This window comes from Nipponia nippon, unplaced genomic scaffold, assembly GCF_047370975.1.
Source record: "Nipponia nippon isolate SJK-2023a ecotype South Korea unplaced genomic scaffold, ASM4737097v1 scaffold_3, whole genome shotgun sequence".
Classification (NCBI taxonomy): domain Eukaryota; kingdom Metazoa; phylum Chordata; class Aves; order Pelecaniformes; family Threskiornithidae; genus Nipponia; species Nipponia nippon.
This window is the reverse complement of record NW_028262347.1, coordinates 28,091,518-28,113,291: the sequence shown is the minus strand read 5'-3', so window position 1 is coordinate 28,113,291 and position 21,774 is coordinate 28,091,518. Positions and strand designations below refer to the sequence as shown.

The 21,774-nt window shown below is 42.1% G+C and overlaps 1 protein-coding gene across 6 annotated transcripts in view; it reads left to right on the top strand.

Moving 5' to 3' along the window:
* The window catches only part of ST7 (suppression of tumorigenicity 7), a 155,804-nt gene that overhangs the window by 47,736 nt on the left and 86,294 nt on the right, over positions 1–21,774 (top strand). The window contains exons 1-2 of one of the 6 annotated variants that reach the window (XM_087764678.1): positions 2,680–2,793; positions 5,772–5,966. The exons of 3 other annotated variants lie outside the window; for them this stretch is intronic. Coding sequence is in view for 1 of the 3 variants with exons in the window: in XM_087764673.1 (XP_087620799.1) it covers positions 11,502–11,591 (90 nt within the window). In the remaining 2 variants the exon portion in view is untranslated. Of the gene's footprint in view, positions 1–2,651; positions 2,794–5,771; positions 5,967–11,501; positions 11,592–21,774 lie in introns of those variants that run through there. 2 more of the 6 variants (XM_087764673.1, XM_087764677.1) reach the window with 2 other exon arrangements.

Genomic DNA, 21,774 nt, shown 5'->3' with positions numbered 1-21,774 from the left:
TCAAAGGTGCAAAAGATCTTTCAGATTTAAGGCAAAAATCATAGAATAATTCAGGTTGAAGGGACCAGCCTCTCCCTCAAAGCAAAAATCTCCAAGTTAGAGCCAGTGAAAGATACCATCCCAGTCCATCTGCATGGTTGCAAAATGGCCTCAGATCAAAACAAGCTTCAACTTTGACCAGTTTAATTTACGGGACCAGAAATAGGGATAAATCTTTATGCCCGAGGACGACTGAAAGATTATTAGAGTCCCTTTGAGCTGTGTGACCCAGATAGGCAGTGCAGTACATGCAGCGAGGACTCTGTCATATTATTTGAGCTGGGGTAGACGCAGTAGAGTTTCATGTAATTTGGGGGTAATTAATGGGTATGCCCAGCAAAAAAACCCTTATTTGCAGAACAATCTAAGTCGTCCCTTTTCATTTTAGCTAGAATACCCTGCTTGATCCCTGAAGCACCAGGAAAAGGTCTGTAAAGTGCTACGAAAAGAGCATGTGGGATTCAGGGAGACAGAGTATTCGAGGTTTCAAGATTAATGGATATCTTTCCTGTTTGGTGAAAATACTGATGTAACATCGCTGTTTAGACCCTTTCATATGAAGGTCACTATCTATAATGAGAGATTACAGAATCTTAGAAATGCCATTATGTCCCCTATTGTAAAGGATAGGATGCTGAGGCTCTATAGTAGGGAAATAAGCTGTACAACTACAGAGTATCCAGAATCTGGTGTGGCTCAGTGGAAAATTGGCTGGTTTTTCTGTGTTTGATCAAGGTGAAGCTTATGCTGAGAGATCAACTTCAGATGCTCAGAAACCGGGAGTGCAAGTGAACCCATATTCTACCTAGACCAAGAAATGTGCCACTGCTTCCCAGCATTAGATGGAAAGTATTTTAGGAGTTTCTAGGGCTCTCTATGGATTTCATTTGGAAATCGCATCTTGAGGTATATCGAGTGCTTTGATCGGTACATGGGAAGTAGAAGGGAAGTTCTTGTGAGACTACGAGGCAGCGATACAAAATTAAAGTCTGATACGTTTGACCTCTTTTGAGAAATCCAGTGGCTGGGAAGATCTTTCCTCGGTGCAATGAAATGAAGGATGCTAAGGTGACCCTCAAAGCATGCTTAGATAGTGTTTCAGCCCAAAGCAGGAGCCTAAGGTGAAAACGGTACAAAGTTGGTGAGCTTTTCAGAGAAAGTATATAGCTATAGTGGGGACTTTCCATGTTTAAATAGCCTTTACATAGCTTTTGTAAAGGTTTGACTGAATAGCGAAGAAGGATGAGAGAGTGGTGGGAATGAGCTCTGGAAGATCGTGCCTTGTGCTCAGAAGATCTGTAGCCTAAGAAGCCATGAGGAGGTTTTGAAGATGCCAGTGGAAAGATTATCCACTTCCCTTGGCCTCTCATGTTTAATGTGCCACTCCTTAGCCCAGTGATTTTGCAATCTACAGTAATGATACGATTTCACGTATATCATCACTCCAGCAAATGCTGACTTACATTTTACCACTAGGAATGAGTCTTGGAAAGCTGTTGTGTATTTGGACTTCCTGCTGTACTCGCCTGAGTGTGGAAGCACCTGTGTTGTGGTGCATCAAGGAGTTTTGAGAGGATATGGTCTTGAGGTTGATGAGTTGTGGATGTGCAAGTGCAGCAAAAGGAATCTTGAGGTTGATGAGTTGTGGATGTGCAAGTGCAGCAAAAGGAAAATGTACTCAATTACATATTTTAAAAGTTCCTGGATGGGAGTAGAAAAAGGAGATCAGATATTTTTCGCTTTATGTGTTTGCTGCATTTTTTAAAAGTAGTAAGGGATTATATGATGAGGACACCACTAGAAAGCAAATTCTGAGGGGAAGGGCATGTATTACAGCTCCATGGAGCTCAGAAAATGGCAGCTGACTCTACTTGTAAGATCTCTGCTACAAGAAAAGGAAAAACTGCTGTAAGAAGATAGCATCCCAAGCAGAACCTGAACTGCGTAAATCACTGGCTTACTGATACTTAAAACATGAGTCACACTGACTGAACTGACTTGGCACAAGGAAAATACTGCTGGTCGCAAATATTTAAAAAAAAATAAATAAAAGCATTGTAATTAGCAATACTGAAAGATGCTAAAAAGGTATATTTAACATTCAGGAAAAGAGCTGAATGTGGAAAATATTAGCACCACTAACCTTTTCCCCTGTCAGCTGCATTCATTACTGGCATTAGTAAGGTATCTAAGACTGTCACAGTGGTAGTAAATTGTGCCACTGTATTTGCATAGGGGTAGTAACCAGTCACTCAAACCATCCATCTGCTGATAAAATACTCTCAAGCTTTGATTTAGATTATCGAAGAGAATACACTAGATTAGAAATGTCAAATGAGCTGGTAAAGAAGTGTGTCGAGTTGTGTGTGAAGATCCCATGCTGTGCTTTGCCATCCACAAGGGCATGAGCCCAAACAGTTCAGCTAAAAAGCCCTGGAAATTTTATAGGCAGTGAGTGGAGGCAAAGGTCTGCTAGAGGGTTAACTAAGCCGGGGAAAGTGTTCCTGTAACTCAGCAACGTATATCAGCCTGGTTATTCTCTGTGTCCTCTGCTGCTTGCGTGGTCCACAGTGATAACTCCAGATAAGCTGTTATTATTATGTACAGAACGAAGAGGGTGATAATCAGGCTGCCTGTGCAGATGGATGGAGGAAAGCTCCGAATGGTGGAAAAGAGCAGTCGGATAAAAAGCAGCAAGACCTGAGCTGTAAGCGTCGCATTCAAGAGTGGAAGTCCCTCCAAGAAGTCACCCAGGTGTGAGAGGCCTGATGCAGGTTGTGCGGGAGGATACGGTGTCTTTTGTCACAGGACAGAAGAGAGGCTCTGTGACAGTACAAGTGGGAGCAGATTCCTCTACGACTGCTGACCTGCTAGTGATGTCTTTCTGGGGCTACAGCTGGGATGTTATGATAGCACAAGGAGATGGCGCTGGGATGAAGGATTTCTCAAGTGTAGACATAGTATATCCTCTTTAATATTATTTACACATGCTGTAGTGGGACTACTGGGTGTTGCCCTAGCCCATAGGGATACAACAGCTACAATGACCAAGAGATTAAGTTGCCTACCCAGGATAAAGTGCTGGTGGTCTGTCACGGCAGAGAGGGGTCGCACAAAGAATGGGCGTTCAGAGGCCTTTACAGAGGACCTTTTCTAGAATTATCTTCATAGGTACAAATAGTTTCACGACTGGGGTTCTTGCTATGCTAGGATGAACCTCCATGCCGTGGAAGGTGGCATTGCTGTGGGCATTGCGTGTCACAGCCTGCTGTGACCTGTCTGGATGCAAAGAGACATTAGCTTGGTTGCTCTGGGGCATTGCATGTATGCTAATGACTTAGAGCCTCTGCGGGTCTTGGCTGCGTGTCAGAGAGGAATGAAGCTGTAGATTGAAAACCAGTGCCCTGTACTGCGGGAGTTGAGTGCACTACGTGCCTGGCATTTAGTTAGGTTATGTCTTGTTTGTGTGTCTATAGAGACATTCAATTAATTCTTCCATAAAATAAAGTATAGATAAATACTCACACAAATTATGCAAAAAGGCAAGAAGAAAAGGCTCATGTTTGGACTTGCCATCCTTGATAGTATCCCCTTATACACCAGGCTTCCCCGAGGGAACGAAGAGATGTGACTCCCTAATCTGGAACGTCGGCGCAGCCACCGTCACTGTAGAGCGAGGCACTGCGGGCAGCAGCTGCTGCCTGCAGCCTGGCAGTAAATACGCGGTGGCTGCATTTTCGGTTATTCTCCTTTAGTTCACTGATTTGCATGTACTCCAAATGTGTTTCGGTTTACACTAGGAAGAAAGAGGTGTCTTTATGTCATTGAACAATCGAACTATGGATGAAGGAGTTAAAAAAACCTCCCAGTTTTTATTTATGTGTGTAGTATGTGTATATATATGTTTTTAATTTTTTTTTTTTTTTTACTTTGATGGCTGCTGTGAGTTAAAACTGTAACTGCCTTGTTTTTATTAGGATTGCAAAACAGACTAGTTGGCCAAAGCTAAAGCAGTTTTTTCCTAGTGAAGGGAGAGCCTGAAGCCATCTCCCATATAGTGGAGATGCTGGTGTGAAGCTGTGGTCTTACTGCTTCTCTCTGGGAACGGGAAATTCAGTACCACGGTAGCTAGTAACTCGTGTTGTTCCCCTGTGTGGGGAGCCCAAAAGTGTTTATACATCTGGAAATCGAAGTACCCTCTTCTCTCCAGAAGCATTGCAGACATACTGACAGAAGAGGGTGGAGGTCTATCGTGGGCGGCATGGGCAAGCCTGCATTGCAGCTGACTCATGTGCTGCCTTATGGATAGGTAAGGGAGGATTATGCTGCCAAGTTGGCTTCCAGAAATTGGAATTTCATCTCTGAAAATCAGCTGCTGGAGGTTATTGATTGCTTTGTTGGTTTTTTGTGGGGTTTTTTTTGTTTTTTTTTTTTTTAAATAGGCTAAAATCTGGCTGTTAGTCCTGTCTGTATTTCAGAAGTTCAGTCTAGAAATAACTTTCAAAGGGAAAGTTGTGCAACAATTAACTGCTAAACTTGAATCATAGTCGTTGGGACATGCTTCTGCTTTCCAGCATCCAAACTCACAGAACTGGGCTGATTAAATAATTTTGAAGAAGAAAATGAGGATGGCCAGTCAAATAATAGCAAAAGTTACCAGTGGATATAGTCAGAATGAAATCAGATCAAAATAAACTTGTGATCAGCAATCTGAAACACTAAACTATAAAATAACTGGTGAATGAGGTAATCATGATATGACAAGAAATATTTTAGAACATTTAAAAAAATCACCTCGTTTTCCAACATTTCATTTGCTTTCATTCTTTGTAAGAAGAATAGAACGCTAGCTATGAGCAAAAGTAGAGGTAACTTCCTTTTTTTCTTTATAAAGCTGCTTTTTCCAGGGCCTCATACATGACCCCAAGGCAAAACATGGCCTTCACAGACTCAGGTTTTATCTGATTGCTTCTGTGCAAGTGATTTCACACCAGCTACTGCAAGATGTTAATGTCCAAAAATAAGCCAACAACAGCAGCTGACTTATGGTAGGAGTCACTGCAATTGAGTTTGAGTATTGGCCATTTACAGCTGGTCACCTTTTCTTTGGGAACAGTGTGTCAAGATGGTTTCAAGCAATTAAAGACTTGTCCTAAATAGGTGTTGAAAACCTTTGTGCTGGGCTCTTAAGAGCTTAGGCTGATTGATGAGATCAGTCTTTTCTGTGATTACTATTCTCAGAAATAGTACATGATCTCTTACAAGGTTTGCCTGTATGTGTCCTTACTTAGGTTTAAATAAAAGTGTGATTTTTTTTTTTTTAACAAGGTTAATTAAGCTGGTACAAAAAAAACCTACACAGATTCTCAATTAGGACTATATTGAGTTAACAAGGTTTAAGATTAATTGAAATAAATTTTCTTAGCTGAAATAAGAATGTCCATGATCTATACTGCATCAAAATATGAGTGCAGGCAGGTCAAAGTACTTTAAAGTAATATTCATGTAAAAAGGTCAACACGGTTTATTGTTTCTGTTTTTAATGTCTTCTATAACAATTCTTGTAGTTTCCAGAAACTCAAAACGAAATAGCTGCTTGTTTGCTGTGCTCTCAGATTTCTTAACAAGCATGAATGACCTTTGATAAAGGGTTTGAAGTTCACATCTGCCGAAGATGAACTACAGTTTCTAAGCATAACAAATGAATAACTTTGTTTTCTTTGATCTTGCAGTCAGCCCTTTGGTGATGTTTCTGCAAAGCTAATGATACATGTTTGGAGGACGCCAAGAAAATGGATACTAGGTAGTGGTAATTGCCCTACCCCTAGATATGGCCATGCTTCTCTGAGATGCTTGCTTGTAGGAAGGTCTAGAGACATTTCTATTGATCCGCAGTGGCAGAGCATCAACCATTCTGAGAGCATGAGGTGAGAAGGGCCTTCTTAAATTTATGAGGGTGTTATCTGTCATAGTTCAGCACTTAAGCCATTGTCCAAGGTGGTCTAAAAGTTAGTCTTTACACCAGACAGCCTACTGTTTATGTTCTGTTCTTGATCTAAACTTGAGCTGGTTTTAAAACTTTTGAGATTCTGACAAAAACAAGAATCGAGCACAAAATATATTTTGCAAGCTGTTGCAAAATCAAGGACAAGCTAGATGGCTGATCTGTGGAGACTGAAATAAGCTGAAGAATAAGAACAGTTGGAAACCTGAAGAACAGTTGGGAACCTGAAGGAGGAGGTCAGATCATCTTCATTCTTGAGCAACAAGAAAATTGAGGAGGTGTGATGAGCTAGAAGAGAGAAGGAAGTCTGCAACATGGAAGATCCTGGAATAGTAAATTCTCGAATTGTGGGGGATTTGGAAAGTGTGAGAGCTAAAATCTCATATGCCGAATAGACAGCCAGGAGTATGTATGGGTAAGAGAGGGGGGAGGATGAGAGAAGCAGTAGGAGAGGCAGAACAGGTTTGATGGTGGAATGCTTAATCCTGCCCACCCTTCCTTCATGAAGACCTGCTGCCATTCCCATGAAGAAATCAAGAGACATCCTTAAGATGTAAAATGGAAATGCTGGAAAATGCTGGAAATGCTGTTGAAGTGATTTTAGTAAATGAGGCCATTTTAGAAATGAAAATCAAGACACCAGTCTCCCTTTACTCTGGTACCTAGATGAGAAGGTGGATAGCAGGCAATTTGCCGTACTAAATGTTATCATGCAGTCCTTGACTGCTGTATGAACAAGAGTTTATCGTTTCATGGAGCCGGTCCCTCTGCTCCTGCGTGGCGTGGGAAAACAGGGCAGCGTCTCTAGTACTGGGGTGGTGAAGCTGTGACAACCCAGGTGATGCAGGGTTGAGGGGGTTGACACAAACCCTACTTTATTTCCAAATCTTTTCAGAGTTTGGAGTGGAAGCAGGCTCCTTTTTCCTTCCCTCACTTTCTGATGGCTGCTTTTGTGATTTTTCTCTAGGTCTGTCAATCCCGACTGTACCCTCTTTTACTGAAAGCACCAATTAAGTAGCTGAGCATTTGCTCTTCCTCCCAGATGGTTCCCTCTTCAATGCAGGAAGCAATCTGTGCTGTAACAAAACGGGCAGGAGCCCAAGCTGTAATCTTGTGCACAGATCGGTGCAGCCTGCCGTTGGAAATGGAATTAATAGTGGGATGTGAGTGAACGGTGTGGTTAGCAGGAAAGAGCAGAACCGGGGCGGGAGTGGGAGAGAGGAGAAACTGCCTGGTGCTGTTTTGTTTGAGCCTGGCTTGCTCCTAATCCTGCTAGCCATTCAGCCTTGATGGTAGCAATAAGCCTGAGTACCAGCTGTGCCTTCCCATGGGCTGCCGTGTTATTTTCAGCTCCTGTGAAAATGAGGCATTTCCATTTAATTTGCATCTTTTTTCCCCTTCTCTTTCTCTAATGAACAAGTGAGTACAGCAAATGCATTTATGCCCTCCTTAGTGATGCCTTCTCTCCTTTCAGCTGCATCTGCTGTAAGATTCCTTTCAATCCATTGCTTGCTTTAGATCTAGCATCTTGTAGTTCAGGGAAAATAACTGAAAGTCTCTGCTTATTGATGAGATCTCCTGCAGCTTCCAGCTGCTCCGTGGGCACTTTTGTTCAGAGCTCGGATAACTGAGCGTAGGCCTATTCACCCATTGAGCATCACGGAGATTTTCCTGCTGGGTAGTTTTCCCTTTACTCTCAAAAATCTTGTATTTTCAGAATGTGTATTGGGAGCTTCCTGGAAGAGCTACCTCAATTTTCCTCCCGATTTTTCAGAACTCTAAAGATGAGAGTGGAGAAAATCACTGAACATGCCACTGTTTCATGTGCTGTATGATCACTTCCAACAGTCCGTGTTTCAGGTTCTCCCTGGAAGCTTAGTCTTTTACAGTCCTCAGCTGTAAAAAGCATGATGCTCTCCTTTCTCTTACAGCCCATACAGCATGCCATGTAGGTTACCTGAGCATAAAAAGGTGCACTGAATTAATTCAGTAAATCTAAAAAAAGCCATTTCTCACTCTGTGGTGGACAGACCAGGTCTAGAGAGCTTGGTCAGCTACAGAGAGGGCTTAGCTAGGTCTCTGGCATGAACAAGTCAAAGTATCCAAAGTATAGGTAGCCAAAGGATACGTATGTATTTTCAATTAACAGATAGGCACTGAGTATTTTGAAAGTAGATATAAATCTGTTCTGAAGCTGAGAGACTTACTCATTTTTTCTAGAATCCCTGAAACGGTAAGGAAGAGAAGTAAGACGAAAACCAGGCTGTCCTCCTGGAGAAGGGAAGCAAACAGACATCTAGAGAAAATAGTTACTGTTATCTATGACATGGCCTTCAGTTATTTGGCTTGGAGCGGTCTCTCATATTTTTATCTTGAACCTGTCGCTTTTTTATTTGTTGCTAGTGACTGACTCCCAGTGCTGCATGCGGTTTGGCTGATCAGGCTCAGCGTGATGCACAGTGCATCTCAGACACCAGAATTCCTCATTTTGTCTGCTACAAACACATCTGGCTGGTCTTCAGGCTCCATCCCTTTGCTATGGCCACTCTGTGGTTTGTGTAGTTATAGTACTTGACATTTTCTTGGAAATTGTTTCGTGGACTATTTTGTTAAGCACCTAGTTTTGAGAGGGGACTTCTCATCACATCCTGTTAGGTAGTTAAGTTTTCTGCTCAGTGGGACTTTCTGGTCTCCGAGTGGACTGACAAGGGTCGTCTTTAACAGGTAAGGAAGAGAATTTCGCTCTTCAGCTACAGCTTCACTGCTGGAAGCACTTTCATCCCAGTGCATCTCTGCACAACACAATGTTTCTTCCAATTCCAGTCACTAATTTCACCTGCTTTGAGCAAGATTTAAAAGCTCTTGAGCAGCAAGTGCCTGTGGTGAGTGGAAGGTAGCTGCTGTGCTTGCAGAGCAGCACTTGCTTGAAGCAATGGCAGGATTTTACGTTGTAGTTATTTATGCCCCTATTTTTGTGTTCTCTGGTTGTGTTTGTGGCAGTTACTAGGTGAAAGAATAAAAGCACATGTATGTTCATGTAATAAACAAGCTATACGTTACCTTTTCATGTTACACTCTCCATATAACACCCACTGCTTCAGGGAGAAGGCTAGCTGTCAGTTGTGGGTTTGGGGGTTTCTGCTGTCAACTTTAGTGTTGGGATATAAAGAGAGGAACTGAGTCAAGGCTATGAAAAGTAGTAAATTTGGAACTGAAAACGGTGACTTTAAATGTAGCAATTTTCCAAGCAAAGACATTTTACTCATATTCCAATCAAATTTTAGCGCTGATCAGCCCGTGGATGTTTCCATTGCTGAATTCTACTTTGATTCTTAGTATCATTTCAGGTTGAAGGAAAACAGTGGTTTTGTCATTAATTTGATCATATTATTTTAAGTAAAACAGCGCATTACAAAAAGAATCAGTTTCAAAATTCTCTGGTTGTTTTAAGTAATTACTTTTTAACAATTCTTTTTAATTCCTTAGTATTTCAGCTCGGCATTAATGTGAAATCAGTCTAGGTTGAGGTACTGCTTGTACACTTAAATTATAGTTTTTCATCACATCTTAAATTTTATTCTATTGCCATTAGGCAGAATCCTGGAAAACATCGATGTCAGAGAGCTGAGCTAGGGAAAAAGACATATCTTCTGAATAAAGGTAGTCAGGTGCCTCCTGAAAAGCCACTAAGGAGATAACAAACATCTATCAAAGCATTCAGATAATTACATCTTCTCCTGTGGGCTAGTAGTCCTGAGGCTGACCAACTAGATTTATCCTTGAAATAATGTCGTGGGTGTCGATGGCCCAGGCTGGGGTCATTTTGCCCCACTTACCTATACAACCTCTGGGCTTGTTTTGTTGCTGCATTGTCCTTCCCCAGCGGCAAGATGCCTTGGCATAGGGACCCAACTACACAGAGTCTTGAAGTGTTATCCCTTAGCATCTTCTGTCGTTTGCCCTAACCACATCTGTCTTCAGGCTTGAGCATTGTGTTTACAAGATGATTCTCTTGGTTGAGAGTCTTGAATATCTGCTTGTATACAGAAGGAATACTACATCTTTAGTCTTTGTGAGTGATTTAAGATGTGCTGCTGTCGTGGTTTAGCCCCAGCCGGCAACTAAGCACCACACAGCCGCTTGCTCACTCCCCCATGGTGGGATGGGGGAGAGAATTGGAAAAGTGAGAAAACTTGATTGAGGTTGAGATAAAGACAGTTTCATAGGTAAAGCAAAAGCCTCGCACACAAGCAAAGCAAAACAAGGAATTCCTTCACTACTTCCCATCAGCAGGCAGGGTTCAGCCATCTCCAGGAAAGCAGGGCTCCATCACGCGTAACCGTTGCTTGGGAAGACAAACACCATCACTCCGAACGTCCCCTACTTCTTCCTTCCTCCCCCAGCTTTATGTGCTGACCATGACGTCATATGGTGTGGAACATCCCTTTGGTCAGTTGGGGTCAGCTGTCCCGGCTGTGTCCCCTCCCAACTTCTTGTGCGCCCCCAGCCCACTCGCTGGTGGGGTGGTGCGAGAAGCAGAAAAGGCCTTGACTCTGTGTAAGCACTGCTCAGCAGTAACTAAAGCATCCCTGTGTTATCAACACTGTTTCCAGCACAAATCCAAACCATAGCTCCATACTAGCTACTATGAAGAAAATTAACTATCCCAGCCACACCAGCACAGCTCCCAAATGTACACACTGTATATATTTGTACTTCAATATAGGTGCTTTTTAATAGCAATACTAACCCATTTTTATTGGTAAGTGATGCAGCTGAAGAATGCAAGACATGAAGGGGCCTTTTGGGGCTCAGGTCAGTTGCCTAAATGAGGCATCCAGAGCCATTTCAGGTGCCCTAGGACTTATTTCACGTGGCCTCCAGTTGTCGGACCCTGGGAGTGCTCTGTCTGTGCCTTGTGTCGGTGTATCAGCTACCCTACGCACCTCAAACAGCTTTGGATGCGCACGCTTAGACAACCAAATCAAGCTCTTTTTGTCATTGGGGTTGTCGTTTATGTAATCCTAAAGAGATCTGGCTGTGTTAAGTACTGTGGGAATCTCAGATTCCTGAGTAATTGCAGGGTTTTTCAGGGTTTTTTTGTTTTGTTTTGAGCAGTAGAGAGTAAAAGTCACAATGATGGTGTTAAGCTTGGACTCTGGCAAGGCACGCGTGTCAACTGTTGCCGTGATTAACGCCGGCTGCTCAGCAGCATGGGCTCGGGGATCAGGGAACATGCTGTACTCGAATTATCTGGCTTAGAAATGCCCTCCACTTGCCATTTGCAAGCAGGGACAGACAGAAGACAAACATTTCTTCCCCTAAATATGGGACTTGTTATAGCTTAGTTGCTTGGCAATCCACTTGACTGTAAAATAAGCAGACTATTAAGCAATGCTACTGGTTTCCTTCCTTCTATGGCTTTGCGGGATATTCTGTGATCTTTGTACCGTTACAGCCTTTGCAACCATCTGCTTCACTGCAGTGGGAGATGCGCACTGCTGCCATGGGTCTGTCTTTGGGAGAGAGAAAGTCACCGCGTTTTCAGGTGTCCCTCCTGTTGTTTTTTTCTATATGACACTGCATTTCTATTCCTACCACTTCCCTTTCTCCTTTTAAGCTTATTGGCAACATCTGTTGCTGCTGTCTATAATTACACTCGGCGCTGGGAGAAGGGGAGACACTGAGTGCAGCAACTGCCTGTGTGTTCCCTGTAGGTATTCCAAGTCATGTATTAATATACTGACACTTCCAGATTCCTTCATCATTTATTTCCCCCTGATCCAAAACAAATTCTTCTCTCTCAGCCCTGTATGGACTGAACATCCTCTCTTGGTGGTGAAAAACAGAACCAGCTACTGTCGGGAAAAAACAGCAGTTTCCATATTGGATTATATTTATATAGCATATAAATATAAATATATCTATTTATATTTTTTTATTCAATTGTATTTATATTTATTTATGTGGCTCTCCTGTGATTGAAGTAGTGTCATCCACATCCCTGACAAGTCCCTGAAAGATGCAAGTGTATTTTTGATCCTAAGTAGATAGCTGTACTTCCTGTGATCAAAATAATAATGGTAATTATTAATAATTATTAATAGATATTCCTACTAATTATAGTTCTGAATAATACTAATAAATACAAATAAAAGATTCCAGATGGTGAGCAAGGTTTGCCTCAGGGCCACTGGAAGAAAGCTCTTCTTAAAATCTGGGTTTATGTTTGTAGAAATTACTTCAGGTTCTGGTATACTTTATCTTGACTTGCCCTTCTCCCGCTGTTCAATATAGTAAGTGACCAGAGCATAATAATTTAACCAATAGCTATAAGGAAAAGGAATAGAATAGAAAGGACAATTTCTATGTGTAGCTAACTATAGGATAAAGAGTGACAGTCTCAGCTGGTGCAAGTTCACAGTACATTCTTGTATATTTGACATTTAGAGTTGAAAACTTGCTTTAATCTTACTCTTCTCATATCATGTCATTTGACTTCTCCAGCCAACGAGCCCTGAAATGTAATTACAGTCACCACAGGAAGTACTAAACGAAAGAGCCTCCAGATATGGGAATTAGTAGAACTGTGGTTAGCTAATGACTGCAAACGCGTTTGGTAAGCAAGACATGCAAATTTCAGTGGGGCAACATCTTGAATCTCTCTCGTAGTAGTGGGGAAAAACCCCCGATTCGTCATTCTTTGTTACTCAGCCTGCACACAAACCCAGGCCCTCTGTAGGCTGACGTTCTGGTCCAGCGGTGTGTGGGAGCAGGCTGCTGTGGTTGCACTTCAGGACAGAAAGCTGAAGAGTCTTGAAAGTATAGATCGGGGTGGGTTCTAAGCTCAGCAAAGCACCTTTTCAGGTATTAAGCCAGCTCTGTGAAACCAGCAGCAAGATAGACGCTAATTAACTCCATTGAATACAAAATCCATATAGTTCACACACACACATATATTGTATAATATATATTGCATACATGAAGTTTACCTACAAAATTAGTGTAATTTCTGCTTGCTTCAATGTATTGCTCTTTAATACCAGAAACAGATTTACTGTCAGAAAAGAGGGAAAATAGAGGCATGCTCCCTGTCTACACATATAAAATGCACAGAGGGAGTCCTACATTAAACAGAATTATAGATATCACTTTTCAAAGAAACCCGACTTTAATTAAATCTGTCAGATGCCAATCGTACAAACATGCTTTGATGCCTTTAAAATGATAGATCATTATTTTTCCAGAGGGGAAACGCATATACAGAACACAAATTTTAATTATGCCTGAGAAGACTGAAAGTTTTTAACATTTCAAATAAATATGGATATGACATTTCATCGGAGTTCTTTTAGGATTTTGGATACAGGTCTCATTAGATTCATCTGCTGCTTACAGCATTCAGCATACCGGCACTATATTTAGCTCCAAAAAGCTGAAGACAGGAATTTAATATAAAGGTTGAGGGACTAACTGAGTCAGCAGGGGGTTTTGTCACTGGATAAAGGGAGCTAAGGTTTTCCTATGAAGAGCATGTCTATATTGTACAGTGGAGAGAGCTTCAAGTGAGCTAGTGGAGTAATACCAAAGCAATATTGTTCTTCAGCACTGTGCTCCAGCTAATGAGTCTGTCAAGCTGTTTAATAGGGTTTTACTGCTGTCTTGGATGAAAATGAGCGTCTTCACATGGCATTGTCCTGCAGCACCACGCGGGGTTTCTGAAGCAGTAAGCAGTCGTTCAGGGCGCTCCGTAGCACACCTTGCTGTAGCGTTTAGCTGTTCTCTCCATCTTTTACAGCGTCAGGTTTGTTCAGGTCCATGCTAAATTTATGGTGAAGGATTTTGTTGTTGTTGTTAGAGAGGCTGTGTGATGATAGTTGGGTTTTGGCTTTTCCTTTTCTACCAGTGCATGTTCTACCATGAACAAAACCCCCGGCTTTTCTTCTAAACCAACTCTCAGTGATATTTTTTAAATTCTGTTTTACTGAGCACTTTATCTAAGACCTTCCAAAGGATCCTCCTGAAGATGTGCTCTGTTCCTCAAATTAGAAGTTTTTAAAGTGCCTTAATTTAAACCTCTAAAATGATAAGGTATTTTCAAAAATCTTGATCTATCTTTGCTTCTTACTGTCCTTCTGAGAAACATTTTATCATCAAAATGTGCTGATAATTTACATACTTAACTAGTTCGTTTTAATCTAATTTGCATAAGTTTAGATTACCACACAGTTATAAGTGGAAAAAGTGTTTGAAAATATTGGACAAACCTGCATTTTATTTTTCCTTCCATGGAAAAAAAATCTGCTTATATCAGTACGCTGAGTGAGGAATCAGACCTCTCAAATTCTAACAATTGGTCTTAATCTAACATATCACATTTTTGGTTGCTGTTATTGCTCATACTTGTAGTTCAGCCAAAATCAATATACTTCTCAGTAGTATATACACAGAGCCATTATTTGGGGACAGACTTTTTAGTAGGGCCTATAGTGACAAGGCAAAAGGTAATGGTTTTAAACTAAAAGAGGGAAGATTCAGACTAGATATAAGGAAGGAATTTGTTTTATGATGAGAGTGGTGAAACACTGGAACAGGTTGCCCAGAGAGGCTGTAGATGCCCCATCCCTGGAAACATTCAAGGTCAGACTGTAGGGGGCTCTGAGCAACCTGATCGAGTTGTAGATGTCCCTGCCCATGGCAGGGTGGTTGGACTAGATGACCTTTAAAGGTCCCTTCCAACCCAAACCATTCCATGATTCCATGATTCTGTGACTCTATGATTATTTTTAACTAAAAGAAGTATAACCTTCAAATATGTTCAGTTAGGGCCAAGAAAGTCTGCGGATTATTTCATTTGTATCTCTCAGAGCCCTTCAACAGAACATGTGGAAAACCAGGCCATTCTTAATAGGAGGAAACTTCCATCAAGGAAAACAGGCTTTACCAAAACCAGAAGCTCTGGTCAGCCTGGAGAAGCATCGCTGTATTTCTCAAGCATCTCTTCTGAAGAAGGTGTGAGGGTGTTTGTGCTCTAGTCGCTCAGGCTGTTCTCCAGGAAGATGCAAGAAGACATGAAATGAAGTTCTGAAGGTGAAAAACAGTTTGGGGAAATAAAATATGTCTCCAATCTATTTGTAGTGCTAACATCCCGCATAGAGATTGGCAGGAGGATTCTAGCTTGCAGTAAAGGGAAGACTGGAGGAAAATACTGGGAGATAACTCTATCAGATGTGATTACAGTGCTACAGTTGCAGGTCTTAGTAAAACAGATGGGCTTTCTAAGCTTTTTTGCAAAGGCATCCTGAGATATTGTTTTCCAGCATGTGCTACATAAAACAACAGCTAAATACATAAATAAATACATTTCAAGCTTTCTGTGCTATAAATAAAGGCCTCTCTCTCCTGCATGCCCATTAAAGATCATGTATCAGAGGACCACTTTTCCTAGTTTCTTTGCTCAGGTAAAAGATGTCTAAGTAATCTTAAAAGCCTGTCTGTAAACTTATGCAGAAGACAGCTGTTTGAGTGTCTCCCAAGGACTCTTTCTGACGCCCTAAGTAGGGTGGAGAGGGGCATTTCCATGAGAGCTTCATCACAAAGCAAAGCTTCTGCGCTGCACTGTGAGCCCTGAGACATCCCTGCAGGATGATGGATTTGGACCTACACGGCTATCCGCATTGCACCGGGGAAGTGGGAAATTCCTGTCTTTTCAGCAGAACTGGGAAGGCGTGAAGCAATCTTATCACACACTTTCGGCTTCATATTCTGTATTGCTCTTAGAGGAAAGTGAATCAACAAGGCTTTGGATAGTATCAGGTATGAGGTGCCAGGATATGTAGTGAAGCATGGAGCTTTTTGTTAGTTGTTGTGAATCACTCGTAGATTCTTACTAGCATACAAAAGCAGTAATCAATATGTGGTGCTTTCTTAATATGTTACAGAGAAGGTACCTGAATGACTGTACAGGATACCTGGGCTCATTTCTTACCAACTGTCCTTAGCCAGCAGCTAATGTCAGAGTTGAAGAGGATGAAGGTTTCATCCCCTGAAGATAAGAAGGGGAGCTAAGCAACCCTCCTTTCACTAAAGCATTACTGTAGACAGTCAATATCAAGAGAGCCTTGTCCCCCCTAGGTTGGATAATGTCAAGAAGGTAGATGATGAAAATGGAAGGCAAAGTGAAAATGACCATCAAAGCTGTAAATAAAAAACCAAACCAAGCCCAAAACACAGCCAAACAAACAAAGAAGGAACTTGCGGCTGTCCCATTTTGTCTTTGTCATTCCCTCCACTGAGGCATGCACGTGCTTACATTCACACATCAATATAGTAATAAAGTATAATAAAAATCTATATAAAAATTACATAACAATTGTACAGGAAAAAAAGAGTGCCCAAAAGGAAGCAGAAGAAGGGTCTTCCCGTGGTGGCACAAGAGGACTTTGTTTAAACAAGGAGCTGTTGTATCTCAGTAAGGTTCTTTGGAAAAGTCCCTGCAGTGACTGGCTTGTTCTGAGTATCTGCAGTGTGACAGATATCCAGAAGAGGCAGCAATACAGAGAACAGTAGTCAATCAAGCAAATTATTATTCTTTAACAACTATTTCATTAGTAAAAGATTCTTATGAAGTAGAGTGTATTAACACCCAATGAAATGAACTGAGCAGATGTACAAAATAATGAAATCGGCTCAGAAACAGATGGGTTTTGTCTATCAGGTCTATCTTTCTGGGTGCTCTAAGATCATTAGTGCTTGGAAATAGGGCCCAGATGATGCTTTCTTCTGTTTGATGTATATGACTGTTAATCATAACCAATGTGCAAGGGAAAAAGTATCGCCCAAGAGCTGCGCATTCTGCCGCAACCACTTAACTATCCCCCTGAACAGCTTACTGCTGTAATGATGACAGCCTTCTGGAGACAAAATTAGCAAAATGGCTTTACCTGGATGAGATTTTGGTGGAGCTGTTAACTCTACCAGGGAAATGGCAGAGGCATCAGATGGCTAGGGTGAAATTCTGGTCCTGCTAACGTCAGTAGCAAAACTTCCCCTGGCTTCAAGGTGGGTAGATGGATTTCCCCTGTGATTCCCTTCTGAGATCAACCACTGACTCAGTGTTTACACGTGCTTCTCTGTATCTAAGTTTCCCCTTCTAAAATGCAAATTTGATACACACTCTGTTTAGCAATGCAGTTTGAGATCTATGATGGAAAGGACGCTGAAGTGCTAAATAAATTTGTTAGAAAGGACAATCTCCTCAGACCAGTTCTTACAGTTGGAAAAACCAAATAAGCTTCCAGGCACACAAGCCTTTCTGAAGCAGAAGTCACATCACTTATTCTGGCTTCTTTTTCCTGTGAGTTATAGCGACTTTCTTTTGGATATCCAGTTTTGGTATCTTCCATGGTTGTGGTAGCAGAGCTTTTATGGTTGTGATGGCCTGAAGACAGAAGTGAGGTTGAGATGTGGAAGAATTAGTAATGTCATGGAAGTATGGTGGCAAATACAGGAAGAGATCCGAACTTAATTGGAAAAAGCCATTTGGAAGAGATTACAGTCACATCACTAATTCTTTACCAAATGTCATTCAGTCCATTCAGATACTGAGATCTGTTTAGATTTTTCCTGGGATTGTCCTTTTTACTTGGGCACAATAACATACCAAATATGGAAATATGATGGCAAATTGCGAAGGGTTATAAACGTGCTTAGTATGAGCAAAATGAGTAATTAGACAAACTCTGGGAGATTTTGGTTGGCAAGAGCTGCTGAGTTCTGTTCATTTCTTTCTATACCTGCTTTTACTCCTGTCTCATGATAGACATGCACGATCCATGTACTGCAGATGCAGGCAACGTACCCTGCTTGCTGGTTTTTCATCAGTACTTCATGTTGTATTGTGAAGTGATCAAAAAAACAACATCAAGAAGTGGAGTGCTCTGGCCATTCCCTGGAGGCCCAGATTTCCTTGCAAGGGACATGTTCCTGCACGTGACTTCATTAATAAAGTCCCTATTATTAGATATCCAGAAGTTATTCTATTAGTTTTATATTAGAAAGCACCATTATTATGCTACACTCCAGCAGCTGCAATTAATCCCACTTTAGAAAGTGGCTTCAGACCAGACTGGAAATCTAAAAGGAGAACGTGAGGATGAATGCAAAGCAAGGAGAACCAGAGTTTTGGGGTACACCTCTCAGTCCCTTTAGCTCTGATCATGTCACTTTGAAAATCGGCATAATATTAGGCTATTTTTGGAGGATTAGGAAGAGTCTTAATTCCTATTTGCTAGGTACTTTGAGCATTGAGACAAAAGATGCAAGTGCAATAGATGATGTTTATTAGCATTTTATAAAATCCTCATCAAAATGATGGCTATCCTCATTTGCTTCAGGTTTTCACAATGTTGTAACTTACAAATTAGAAACAATATCTATGTGAAAACAGATAATAGAAGTCTAGTTTATTGGAAGATTTTTTCTTTCGTTGCTGTGTGAAGTGCCAAAATAGAGAAAGTGTCTGGCTGAAAACATTAATCCAGAAGAGACTCCAGGCAAACAGAATGGGGAAAAAAAATAGCATCAGTAAGATAGGTTATCATCTTCTTCATTTAACATCAGAAGTTCGCAACACAGTCTTTTTTGTTCACCGGGAGAAAAAAAAAAGTGCCCGTTAAGAAATTATTTTAGGCTGACAGTGTCCCTTTACCTTGAAAGAGGACAGCAAATTATTTCATTTTTGTGGTTCAGAAGAAGAGGGGGAAAATGCTACCCAAGGACATCAGCCTAAAAATCACTGAGCAACTGCAGTCAATAACTTGTGGGTATTACTGGCTGTAGGGCTGTCCTGAAGGTTTCACTACTGGAGCAAACAGCTTTGGAGCAGTTCTTGAGCTGAATCAATCAACCAAAATCTAATTAAACCCCTCAGCTTAAATAATAGTGTGGGTAAGTGCTTGGTGCTACACACAAAGGCTTAGCTGCTGAGCTGCCGGTACTGTTAACTGGAGATGGAAAGCTAAATCTCTGCGCTGGAAATCTGCTCCTTGGAGTCCATCTTAAGCATAGGTTAGATGGGAAACTGCCTGGAGAGTCTGTGGCTCAGCATCACGTGAAAGTGAGAAGTGGGGGAAGGGGAAGGAGAGCTGGAAGAAGAAGAAAAAAATACAAGAAGTGAATTTTTTTTTTTCTAATATATATTCTGACAGGTACTCTTTTCTGGCATTAGAAGGTGGGTTATAATAAATCTTACTGTTCTGCTCTTTGAATCGTGAGTCAGAAATGAGGTTACGTAAGGTGCAGCACGTGTGACTGGTGCCATGAACTCTCGCCGTGCCGTTGTGTTTGCTCGGAGCGGTGACCACTGGTAGCTGCAGCTCTGGCGCAGAGCACCTCCGTCCCCGGCAGACCCCCCCACCCGAACACAAGGCGCTGTGCCCGGGGCAAGATACTGCGTGGCGTGTGATAAGGGAACAGAGTTAGACCTTGAGCCCTTCAGCGCTGAACTGGTTTTAACCTCTTTCTTAGTTCTTCTTTCTAATGGAAGAAGGAGCGCCGTGGCTCTCCGATTCCCTGCTAGTGCACTGGAGGAGCTGAGTCTGTTGGGATGGGTAGGAAATGGCAGTACCCGTAGGAATTTAACACCCGTGGAAAATCTAGGAAGAGTAGGCAAAAATAAGGCATGTGCCTTTTAAAACCTATGGAGAGAAGTGAAGGTAAGCAGAAGGTAAACTGGGATTTCTGTGTCCAAGGGTTTGGGGGCCAGGGCACGGTAACCCACCACCACGAGGCCGGGCTTCCCTACACCGCTCCTCCTGCCTGCTGTGCCGCCTGGGCAGCATCGTTAAAGGACCTTGTGCAGAGAGAGCCTGTGTCGTCCCTCCCCTGGGCTTGGCCGATAGCGCGTGGCAACTTTTTCAGTTACTGATTTCAGCTTCTTGGGGCTCCCTTTCAAAGCGGGGTTCAGTCATACAGAGGCAGTGATGCCCCGAAGTGAAAGGGGCAGCCGCTGCCACCTCCCCGGGTTATCCTCACGGATGGGCAGCCCTCTGCGAGCCCCTGCGCCTTGACCCTACCAGGCGGTACAGAAATCAATCGCGGACTTCACTCTTGCAATAGAGCCATGGCAGTGACGCAGTTTCCTTTTCTTTAACAGGGTTATTTTCCTTCAAGGTTAGAGGGACTTTTTATTCTTCCTTTAAATAAGTGGCTGTATTTCCTGATCATTCCCCCTTCTCCTTCGAATCTGTTTGTTCATCGGTCACTTTCTTGGAATTTCTTCCCTGCCTTTTCAGCTGAACTACAGAGAAATTTGATCTTAGGGAAAGCTTTGCAAAAGGATTTACTGAGAAAAAAAAAAATTGTTCTGTCTCAGTGGGGACTTTGACTAGAGTTTTTGCCCATCAGCATTCATTATGCATTTGGCCCATCGTTGTTTGCCATATGATTACATCGTATAAGGAAAAGTGGCAACTTCTGCTGAACTCTTCAGAAATAGGTGCTGTTATCTGTTCCTGGCAGAAGAGACATAAACAGAAGTTTTGCACTCTGATTCCTTCTCCTTTCTGAGGCCATTCCCAATGCATGCAGATGGGATAGGATAGGAGGATAGATCTGCTCTGCTTTTTTCAAATGACATTGCAAATTGGAATTAAATTGAGCTAGATGACAGCCAGAATGAATAATTTACAAGTCGAAGAGGAAGGAGCTGGAATGGAGGCAAGCAAGGGGATGCACAGAAATGAAGGGAAGAAGAGGCTTTACAACTACTGCAGCATGACAGAAAGTAAAAATGGCCTCGTGAGCTGGAAGCTGGTGTGCTAAGGAAATGAACTTACAAACTGCAGGTGTGCCCTAAAGCGAGGGAGGCAGAAATAATTCAGTCCTTCGGAGCCATGAGACCACCTCAGCTAATCTGGTGTATGGAGAGCACTTTGGTTTCCACTGATGCTGGCCTCGAGCAAAAAACCTTAATAGAGCCTGTCTGCTAGCAGAGCCTCTGTGCTTTCCCTGTCAGCTCTGTGGAGTGCTCCTGGTGATAAACATTTCAGAGGAAGGGAGTATAACTGTGGTGAAAAAATTTCTGTCTGCTCAGAGCAAACCAGAGAAAGAAACAGTGGTCTACACAGAAAGAAAATGATATGGTTAATGACTGTCAACAAGGAATCCCAGGCTTGTTTCATTTTAATTCTTGATTTTGCTTTCTTTTTTCTGCTTATTTGAGCATATCGGTCAGGATTTGGCAGAAATTGCTTGGTTCCATATGAACTAAGTGTGAAAGTGCAGGATAAAAATTCTGTTTTCCCTTTGCAGGTTCGCTTTGGAGGTTCTCCAGCCCCTGAGAACATCCTGGGCCACTTCAGTGAAGAGGCCTCTCCTTAACCACTCCTCAGGGGCTTGTTTTCAAACACCCAGGCAGCACGCTGCAGCTCAGAAGGGTGTGCTTTAATTATTCATCTGAATTTCTGTGCTACATCTTTACTTGTAATTCTGCCTCAGTGATGCTCATCAAGCATTGCTGCCTCTGTAATATTCTCCTGCATTTCCCAAAACTTCAGTATGGGAAAAATGTCTGCGGCATTTTGTGGCGCTTCAGTTCTCTTGACATATATCGATGCAGTCGGCATTTTCTCACAGCATTGACAGGAGTGGGACTGGCAGATGGGGCAAAGAGAGCTTTGTTTTTCTAAACAATGTCCTCTCGCCTTCCTTTTTTGCTTTGCCTCATAGGA